Below are 11,004 nucleotides of genomic sequence, written 5' to 3' on the forward strand. Positions count from 1 at the left end.
CCAAAAATATCGATTTTAGCTGAATTTAAGAGCGGAGCATTACTACTGGTTAGACAAATTATTTTGACATTTACACACGACACCTTTCTAATTGCTCTGTTATAAAATAAAAATTTAAAAATAAAAGGTGTCGAAATAAATTTACTTTTAATACTTAACAAAACAGGTAATAAATAAAAAAAAATAAATTTAAATTACATATTTTAAATAAAATTTATATTTCATAGTTTAATTTCAGCTAACTTGATTCGAAATCGACTACACCGTTATCCAAAAGTTAAGTTTCAATCATTGTCTTCGGCGTAATTGCTCACATTCCTACATTAAAATTTCCACCCTAATATAATCCGGATATGACGTCAGAACAAGATTTTAAGACATGCGCAACTAATAGTAGTTGCGAAAGACCTTAGTCTCTAAGCTTAGGTTAGAAAAACAAACGGATTGTTTTACCCAAGTGTAGTATAAGTTCGCAGTTTGCCTGGATTAGAAATTTGCGTATATAATTTAATTTGTAGCTAACTGCAAACTGAATTTTCGATCTATTCCGAGGAGATGTTTATCCGTCAATTGAACACCCTCACCAAAACTCGTTTGATAATAATAGTATGTTTACCAATAACGAGTGGACAGTATTCTAATCCTCAGATGCATTTCATTTGGAGTGGTTTATATGGAAGTCCTCGTTGTAGTGAAACAATTCTGAATAATAATCAGCATTCCTTCGGTCAATTAAATACCGCATTCACCGCGTCGAAAGCTCTTGGCTTCTTTGTTCTTTACCGACTACGCATCACCACACTGTATGTTTATAGTTCAGTAAATGTATTAACCGTTTGTTCGCTAACAGCATAACTAAATGGATGTTTTCGGTGTACTCACAGAGGATGTTGCCGAATAACTTCAAAGCAAACTAAAGAAATTGAATTTTGGCTATCAATTTCAGCGAATGGGAGTAGCTTTCTCCTCCGCATTTCATCTTAAAACGAGTTGAATGAAATTGTTCGAAATTTTAAGTCATGAATGGTTAGAGATGTCGTAATTGGGAGCCAAGCCATTAAAAGTGATTAAATTAACATAGAGAGGAAATCGAAAGGCAAAAATTTTACATAAACGTGTTATTTTGTATAAGGATGGTTCCTTAGGTTTATGTAATTTAAAAGAGAGATTTTCTTCGCTTTCAGAGAATTTTGTATCTGCTGATTACAGATAATGCGCAGTTCATCTAATAGAGGGGAACTTAGTTGTTTATCCATCTAAGATTTTTGCTTTCTCCTTAGAAATAGCCCATAAAGATTAACGAATTTTGGCCTCTTCAAATTTTTTTCGATAGATCATTCAGTATATTTCTAACCAGCGGCACCTGTGGTTGTTGATTGAACGATCTCCATTTTTCTTCTTGATGACGCTGGGTGTTCCTATAGGCTCCTCCTTGGGACCGCTTTTGTTTAATTATGTGCTATAACATTTTTCCAACGTTAGGACGCTTTAAGGTCAGCTGACAGATGTTTATTAATTATTGAGAGACAACAAGCGAAAGGGAAACAAAGCGACCTTTAGAAACTAACTTATACTTTTTATTGTTTTCGGAGTAAAAAAAATAAATATTACAAACAGGACAAGATTTCTTCAATCTCATGATCTCTGTTAAGGCCTGACCATATCGAAAACTGGTAAACGCACACGTATAGATCAGTTGGTTTTTGATCAGCAACCAAAGGAAACTCGGCACAATTACGTTGACACAAAAATATAATAAAGTGTCCAATGGAGATCAACTGTAGAGTAAGAAAACCACGGATCGAATATCTTACGTAATCGTAATTTGATCTCTATGGGGTCATTGTTAATACGGTCACTTCCTCTTCTTCCTCCTCTTCGGCCTCCTCCGTTTCTTCAGGAAGATCTTCGAAATTGTTTCTTCTCTGTGACGACCTACTGGGAGAGCCGTTGAACGAGTGCACATCTATGGTCACCTTCTGGGTCATCACCGATGAGTTCTTTGACCTCCTCTCTTGTACTAATGACATCGACTTCATAGTTGGCAAGGCCGTACTTCCGGCTGTTGATAAGGCGGCAATACTCGTAGGACCGTTAATGCTAGACATCTGAATTCCCGAAAAAGATCCTGTGGAACATCTACGCTGTCGCTGGTTGACTGATCGGCAAGCCACCATTCCCAAAATAAGGCCAACTAGAATCAGCAATATCCCCGTTAACAGGAGAATACTACCCACGACCTTCAGCGGATCGAGAAAGGAGTTCATTTGTGTGCTGTATTCTCCTAATAAAGACTCCCACAGCTGTAGAGTCTCTGTGGTAAAACGTCTCTTGCAAGCCATGATGGTGAGGACTGTGCCGGCTATTAAGTTGAATGTGCCAAAGAGGGCGAAACAGAATATAAAAGGACCAGCCATCAGGAACGCCGATGTCTTCCTGCTGTTGAACATCACCTGACATCGGATGGGTTGTCTTCTAAAGCGAGAGAATGCGGACCCCTCCATGCTGAAATAAACAAAACAGAATATCAAATATTCATCCTGAATAGTTCTTACTTTGCTGTAATTAATAAAAAAACAATCAAAATAACATCTTACTTTGAAAAAATAATCAAAATAGCAATAAACTCTCACAAAAGCGCAGTTATTTGCAAGTGTAAATAATAAATAAGAAATTCTACCCATCCATTTTATCATACGTAGAAAACAAGAATTTCGGAGACTGCGCAGTTGAGATCATCTTTCTCTGTTTTATTTCATTCCTGTTATCAATTCCCTCTTCGCTTTATTTGTTGGCACTTTCCATCAGTTTGAAGGAAAAACTTGTTTGTTAGGAAATTTAAGTGAGAATCGAGTTTCTTCTTTCCAAAGTAATGTTTTTTTTTCCTTCCAGCGAAGCTTGCATTATTATATTTTAATCTGTTAATTGAATCGAAATGCAGGATAACGAAAATGCTTTTAAATTTATCAAATGTTCACAAAACATTTACAGCTGATGTTTCGGTTTTATTTTGAACTTAGCTTTAATGCATAGTGTAAGAACAAATGCGAAAATAAAAGTAAAAATAAATATCTCTTAGAATTATTTTTTTAAGAGGTTTTTAGGCTTAAAATAAATCGGGAATTGGTATTATCTTCTGTAAATTGGAATAAACATTTCTTTTTTTTTTCTATAAGTCACGTTGCTAGGATAAACGTTTTTAAGTTGTGTGTTATCCGAGTGTGGCAGACACTGAGCATGCGCTACAGTAGGGCTACGCCATTGGTGAATTGAAACGCTGGAAATAGGTATTGTGGTTTTAATGTGGTTTAAGATGAATGTAGGCTACCAAGAGGTCATGGGGTGCATATTAATAGTATAATATTAACAGTAATACATAAAATTTTCAGTACTATCCAAATAATACATCTAATGGCAAACATTTAGATAATAAATTTAAATAATAAATATTTAGTAAATGACTGCAGGTCATCTAGATAGTTACTGTCAAAAATAATCCCCAGAATTGTTTGGGTAAAGTACATTTGGAATGGCTTTATTCCCAATGATGATCTGAGGATTGGTTGAATATGGTTTCAGGGAGTAGACTACTTTTTCCTTCTCTAGATTTATGGACAGGCCGAATGAAGACTGGCAGTTTTCAAGTTGGCTAGCGTACTGATAACCAGACTGTAAGTTGCCAGATGGAAAGATCCTGCCAGAGAGGGTCCCGGAACACCAGCATTAATTGTTCTAGTTATTTTTTGGCCGCCAGACTTGAGGACAAAAGTCCTCTCTTGGAGGATCGTATTCAAAAACTAGAGGAGGTCACAATGAACGGAGAATTGGTTCTCAAGTACATCCACAAGCGATTGGACAGAATCAAAAGCGTTCTGAATATAGATGTATGTAATGGCCATTTCGGATTATTCTTCAAATCAATCGAGAATGGGAGTTGTTGAAATATGGTTTGTTGTTGTAGATATATTCCTTTGATAGCATAGTGTATCTGTGATGGCTGATCATGGAGAATTTGCCTCGTCAGACATGGAAGACGTATCCTCTCAAGAACTTTTAGAAGACTTGAGGACGTGGATATTGGTCTGAACATGCTTGAGGAGTTGGCAGTTTTGCACTTGGGAAGAGGCCTGATTAAATAAGTGCTCCAGGTACTAGGAAATATATGTTTGTGATAAGATCTTGTTGAAGATTGACCTGAGGGGTTCAATAATGAATGGGGTAAAGCATTTTAATAGAAACTGCAGTACACCGTCAGCGCCAGTGATTTCAGATGGTGTCAAACTGTTAACAGCGTTAATCAGCTGGCTGTTGTCTGGTGACTGTAATTGACAAAATAGAGCCAGTAGGGCCATCAAACAGAGGATTTTATAAGACTGGGAGGGGGACAAAATCCCGAGTGGAGAATCTCGACACGTGATCCATCCATGCATTTTGGTTGAAACCACTCGTATTTTCAATGTGAAACTTGTTCGATTCAGAACCTGAAACGTATTTTATCTCGGATCACGACCCAATTGTGGTAACAGTGCAATTCCCATCTGTTAATTTCAATACCCCTATCAACGTGGTACGGAAAGTTGTAGTATCTCCAACCTTCCTCAACCCTACTAAATGCCTGGAAGCTGCAACAATAATACCGCGGAATATTCTCGAGAATTGCGACCCAATCCTCATCACGAGATGGATACGTACAATCGGTCTATATGCCACTGCCGAAACCATTCGAATCTCGCCTAGGAGTCGAACATGGTGAACCCCCAGACTTTTCAGATCACTTTAAAACCAAACAAATCCTTCATGGCCAATGAATGCCTTCATGCACCACTCAAGACAAAATCCAATACTCGCGTGCAAGGGCAATCTCTAGCCGACATAAAACCGTCGCAATTAAGCGTTTCCCTGATGCTGACATCAGGGAATCGCTTATTTCCCACTCGCCTACAACCAACGGACTGGATGGATCACAGTGCCAGGTTCCAGTCCTCTGAGCTACCCTACAGTGATCTTTCCAATCTGCCGATGGAGTCCATCTCAGCCCAAGAGTTCACATCCCTCTAAGTCAGCAGGGAGCAGCTAATTGATGCCATAAACTCCCTCCGCTCTACTGCATGCCATGACCCAGTGCCACATTTTTATCATCAGAGCCATCAGTCCGCATATACAATTACTGTTAAAGAGAGTTGTCCCTGAACATGGCATTTTTCTTAACGTCACTTACATGCGATAGGTTTTTAATGCAAAGTGTGTAGAATACTGTACAAGATGGGCCATTCCAAAATTTTCCGTAAAAAGATTTTCCCATATACCTAACGCGCTGTAAAATCCTGTGGATAAAGATAAGTTTTTATTCTTTGTGATGTGAGACACCTCTTGTAGTTGTTAAGAAATAAACTTCTTCTTAATGTCACGAACCTTGATGTTTTCAGCTAGCTTTCTACCAAACAGTTCACTAATTGGCTGGTGATTATCGCGAAGTAAGTTTCGTGGAAGCTGACAGAGTCCTGTAAACCAGGGTGTACACGAGTTAGGGATAATCCAGAGATGCTTAAGTTTGACACGTTTTCTACCTGGATTTGCCAAGCCTGAAAGCTGCGTCTGTCTTGAAAGTGATGGGGGTGAACACGCTGTATATGAAATAATTTGGAAATATGGACTCATAGCCACTGCCATCAGTCATAAAGACCCTGGGGTATATTTTGATTCTAAGCTCAGATTCATCATCCACATCGAGCACCTACTAAAACGGTTCAACTACCTTCGATCGAGAGCGAAACAGCAACTACACTGCTCGACAAAATTAACAGAACACGCAGAAAACGTGGTATAACTCGTGCATCTTGCGATGAAACGAGACAAAATTTGGTATTGTGGTGTACCATAGAATAAAGATGAAATAAGGAGAAGCGAGAAACTTCGTACAGGTAGAAGAGATATTTATAGGAGTTGTATAACAATTACCAAAAAGGTCACATTACAGAAGTCGATACAAGATGCTCGAAAATATGGTCACATGACATCAGTATGGCGCATGGTCCCCTCCAGCAGCTAACCACGCCTGATAGCGATGAACCATGCTCAATATAAGGATGTCTATAAGATTCTGTGGCAACAGATCCATTCTTCTACTAGTGCAGACCTTAGCTCACCAAGTGACAGAAGGGTTGGCTGTCGGAGTTCAGTACGACGCCCAAGGGCACCCCACACATGTTCGATTGGATTTAAGTCAGTTGATCGTGCTGGCCATGGCAGTCATTGATTATAGTCCGTTTTAAGATATTCCTCCACCACTTGTGGCGTTGTCGTGCATGAAATGAAAACCTGGGCCAGCCACACCCCTAAAATGTGGCACATAGGTTTCCAGGATCTGTTCTCAGTACCTCTGCGTAGTTACAGACCCTATCAAAAACATAGAGTACAGCCGTTGATCATTATTCCGGCTACACGAAAACACCACCTCCACTGTAAGTGTCCCTTTCTCTGATGATGGAGGGAGGGTACCGCATTCCTGGTGGTCTCCAGATGAAATTAAAATATATATATTGTGTGTGTGCCGAGCACGCATAGAGGAAGTTAAGAAGTTAAACTTCTTTTGAAATGTTTATTATTTCAATGTTACAGTGGTTTAATATTTTGCAATAGTTTTACAAGTTTAATACAAAGTTTTTACAGATTTAATATGGTAAAATCGATACAATTGACTTACGATAGCTAAAATATGATAAATAAATTTCAGATTTCAAAGTCTTAAGTGTCGTTGAAATACTCCATCGATGGTTGTTCCAGATCTTGTCATTTAAATCGTCGGATCGTTGTCCATGGCTAAACCGCTCTTAGATCTCTCTTTTGTACTTAATGGAGGTGGTTTCGGTGGTCGCATTGCACATATACATTATCTGTGCTCCTTACAACGCTCACTATTAGTCTTCGGCATGTTGAATTATAATATTTTTTTCTTTTTTTATGAAATACAGTAGAGAATGGCGAAAGAAACTTTTAAGCTCCAGTGGTTTTCAGGGCTCTGTGTATTTCTCTTGAATGACGAGACATTTTCATTATCAACATAACAAGCCCTGTTAGAATCATATGAGAAATACAAGCACTAAATTAATCATATATATACAATCACTCACTTCTTTCTTCTACTCTACATAATTATAATTCTCTCATATATTTCTTTCCTTCCCATGCAATTATAATAATCTACTACATGAGCAATACAAAATACATGTACTAAATTAACTCGCATATACCATCGTTCAATTCATGTTCCTTCACAGTAATGCATATGGATAATCAATCTCTCATATAATCTCAACTTTCTGACCCTGAGAACCTCGTCCAGGACTTTGTTCCAACCACCCTCAAAATCTCTCCATATTTTCTGTCTTCTTTGCGTTTCTTCTTTTTGTTCCAACTGTCCCTCCTTTTTCTCGACCAATCCGTCCTCTTTTCTCTTCCAGCATCTTTATTCTAATTTGCTCTATTCTCTTTCTTTGTCCTGGAAACATTCTGGTTGTTGGGGCTCCTTTATCCATAGCAGCGACCACTTAGACGTTGAAAGTCTTCTGGAACAACTTCTGCTAACGATTCTTGTCCTCTTACCTCGTTCGTTATGCTTTACAGAAGTAACCGCCCCAGAAATTTGGGGTCGGCCTCTTTATTCCTCACTTCAAAATTCTATTCCTGACCTGTACTAGAGTTCGGGATCCCTTTCTTCTTCTTTTGGAGTTCTAGCATTTGGTTGCTGGAAAGTGCCCTTCGGCGACCATTACTTAATGAACTGCCTCTATAAAAGCAATGACCGCTGTACATTTCCAAAGCCCCTAGGTGTCGGTCACCTTAATTATTATTATTATTATTATCCGTTTATTTCCATAAGGAAACCACCCCGGGACGGCAAAGTGCCAGGAGGGTGCTAAGTACATATCAGGGTACGAGATACTACGTGCAGTGGGTTACATATACTGAACACGTAGTCTCGTCCCGAAATATTATATACACATTTTATGTTTAATATATATACACATTGATGATTCTGTACATACATTATACAACTGATATATTTACAATTCACTAATAATTCCATCTATAAATTACATATTTACATAACTGTTACAGAAGGTATATTTTTACAGTCAACAAATTATTATTGTTCTGAAAGCAGAAAGTTTCTCTTTTACTCTAAATTCTTTGGTACTTTGCAGCCGATTCATATTTTGGTAAGTCTATACGAATCCTGGAAGATCTCTTTCCGGTATGTTGCATCCTCACACAGGTTTTCGGCATCTATCTGTAGTGAGTTAAATATTTTCGCTGCATTTGATGGGAAGAATCTTTGCAGGCTACTAAGATTGTTCAGGACTGGACGCAGTGGATTATTTACTTCCCCGCAACGTCTAGCAGTGGCACGCGGTTTGACTAGAATATTATCCAGGACTGGAGCATCCACTCTGCCTGTGAGCATTTGTGCGAGAGTGTGTATGTTCCTGTTAATTGTCCGCTGCATCCAGGGTGTGATGTTAAGGTTTGAGTATAGAATGGCCCTTGAGATAGTAAAAGGGTGGCCAGCAATTCTGTTAAGCCATCGCAAGAACCAGTACTCGATCCCAAGGACGGACTTATAATGTGAATCTGGAGCTGAAGACCAGATTTGCGAGGCATACATTGCAATTGGCAGGACACACATTAAAATGTACTTGGTCGCTAGCTGAGGATCCCTAATTCCTACCAGTTCCTGTCTAGTAGCCCATAAAGCGGCGAATATTTTTGTCTTCATATGGGCGAAGTGTTGAGCAAAGGTGAGTCTGTCATCCCACTTAAGACCTAGGTCCAGGTGAGAGTGCACTTTTACCACATTAGACCCGTTCACAGAGATCGAGATGTCATTTTTATTCTGCTTGCAAGTTATGGTCATTTGGGCAGACTTCTGCGCTTTAATACGGAGCCCGATGCAATCCAGGTAGCTCTCAAATTCTCTGATTGTTCTATTTGCCATCTGACAAATACCTTCTGCCGATTCATGGTCTTTGGAAGTGATGAAGAATTTTACATCGTCAGCATATGTTATAAAATTGTAGTACCGTGCAAGAAACGGCTCCAGGGCGGCCGCGAAAAGAGTAGCCGAAAGAACTCCCCCTTGTGGCACTCCTCGCGAGATGGTAAAGCAAGATTGTAGCTTTTGGTGCTTAACAATAAGTTTTCTATGTTCTAGCAGGCTGGTTATTATAGTTAACAAATTTCCTCTTACATTAAAATAATACTTTAAAATCGCAATGAGCGCTGGAATTGAGACGTTGTCGTAGGCTGCGGAGATATCCAAAAAAATAATATCAATTTGCTCCTTCTCATTTAGTGCTCTCTGCACGCGAAAAAGGGTTTCCAGTAAGTTTGTTATTGTTGATCTACCCGAAATGACTGAGTGCAAATGTGGTGGTCTATGGCTGAAGCAGTGTTGATTGATGGTGGGAAGCAGTGCTTTTTCGAATACCTTCTGTAGGGTGCAGCTGACAGAAATTGGTCTGTAATCCTTAGCCAATTTTGGGTGTTTAATCTTTGGTATTGGGGTTACAATGTAATTTTTCCAGGCTTGCGGGAAAGCTCCTGACCTGATGATTTCCTGATAGATGTGCAGTAATAGATCTATTATAAATGGGCTACTTATTTTAAGGATGAACATTGGAAATTTGTCTGGTCCAACAGTGGCCTTATTGGGCAGATCGTTGATTGCTTTCATTACGCTCTCTTTGGTGATTTGTATTTCACTCAAAGGAGGTCTTGTTGGTTCCTCTATTGCCGAATGGTTTCGCTTGTTTAAATCTTTCAGGAATTCAAAAATTTTGTTACCATTATCAGTGTTCTCAATTTGATTCAGTCCATGCAGGTTACTAAAAGTGTTATTAGCCCATTCCTTGAAAATGCATTCGGTCAAATTCTCTGTGCTATTTCTATTGCTAGTAATTCTTTTTGCTCTTTTTAGTTTATTATGAACAACACTGCAGTGTGCCTGTCGTTTTATTACTGTCCCCAACTCTTACTCTGGCCATTACCTCACCCCTGTCTCCCACGGACACACCCGTCTTATTGTTTACATTTTCATCTGAACCCTCTGCATGCCAGGATTCACGAGAAACACTTTGTTCTATTAATTTTGTTGAGCAGTGTACTTTACATCCGCGATAGGGAAACAACTAGCAGGCGCATGCTGTACGCCGCAGAAATATGAGCCTCAACATCTCCCTCCTTGCAGAATTTAAGTTGTCATCATCAGTTTCTTTTTTCTCCAGTTATACAAGATAAAATTAACCCCTTCTGGCTGCACGTTCCAGCGATACCTATTATTTTAACTAATATATTCTCTCTTAATTACGTAAAATACTCTTGAGTTTCTGTTCTATTTGTTCGGTAGATAAACGCATTTTTTTAAATGCTCATCGAGAAGTTAACTTTTTAGAGGAGTGTAGATAAAAAAAATTGATTCACATTCAGTAATACCTTACCTTGTTATTTCTACTTCATCGAACCACCAGAGGAATCCGTTTTGTTGCTCCATCGTCAGTGGCAACCCACAGAGTGAAAACTAGCTGCCTCATAATCAGAGAAGAAGGGGGGAGGGACGGAAGCAATCACATTGCCCCTTTGAGAGAGACTTCTTCCGTTCTCGGGTGTCTTACGCCTTCGCTAACAGTAACGTACAGATTGAAGAGTCTTCAGTCATCAGTGGGCGAAAGAGTGAAGAGCAGAGTCCACTGAGCAGCGAGATCGATGTCTGAAAATGCATATAACCTTTATTAGAAAGGGAGACAAAGAAATGGTCGAAAAGGTCAACTTGGTTTAGAATATTGCTACTACTTATTTTCGTTAAAAAAAAGTATTGAGATGACGTCCCCTTTACTTTTGTGCTCACAGTGTACAAGTTCCTCAAAAACTAATCACGTCCACTTTTTATAGGGAAAATAAAGTGGTTTTATTCTTTCAATTAGTTTATATTCCTAAAACATCCTTTTC

The 11,004-nt window shown here is 38.9% G+C and overlaps 1 protein-coding gene across 1 annotated transcript; it reads right to left on the bottom strand.

The window, feature by feature from the left end:
• Positions 1 to 1,675: 1,675 nt before the first annotated feature.
• Positions 1,676 to 10,779, bottom strand: LOC150075045 (uncharacterized). The gene is made up of 2 exons (XM_090388839.1): positions 10,497 to 10,779; positions 1,676 to 2,505 (listed from the first exon to the last, which is right to left on the bottom strand). The coding sequence occupies exons 1-2, from the start codon at positions 10,547 to 10,549 to the stop codon at positions 1,833 to 1,835; spliced, it is 726 nt and encodes a 241-aa protein (XP_090244965.1). The 5' UTR covers positions 10,550 to 10,779; the 3' UTR covers positions 1,676 to 1,832.
• Between the last annotated feature and the right edge of the window lie 225 nt (positions 10,780 to 11,004).

The sequence above is a fragment of the Mastigoproctus giganteus genome, chromosome 14 (genome assembly GCF_048544385.1).
Source record: "Mastigoproctus giganteus isolate SK-2022 chromosome 14, ASM4854438v1, whole genome shotgun sequence".
In the NCBI taxonomy this organism is placed as follows: domain Eukaryota; kingdom Metazoa; phylum Arthropoda; class Arachnida; order Uropygi; family Thelyphonidae; genus Mastigoproctus; species Mastigoproctus giganteus.

Coding starts and splice junctions, on each gene's coding strand:
- LOC150075045 (XM_090388839.1), bottom strand. CDS start 10,549: ATGGAGCAACAAAACGGATTCCTCTGGTGGTTCGATGAAGTAGAAATA. Junction 2,506..10,496: donor GATGAAGTAGAAATAACAAG/GTAAGGTATTAC, acceptor TGTTTATTTCAG/CATGGAGGGGTCCGCATTCT.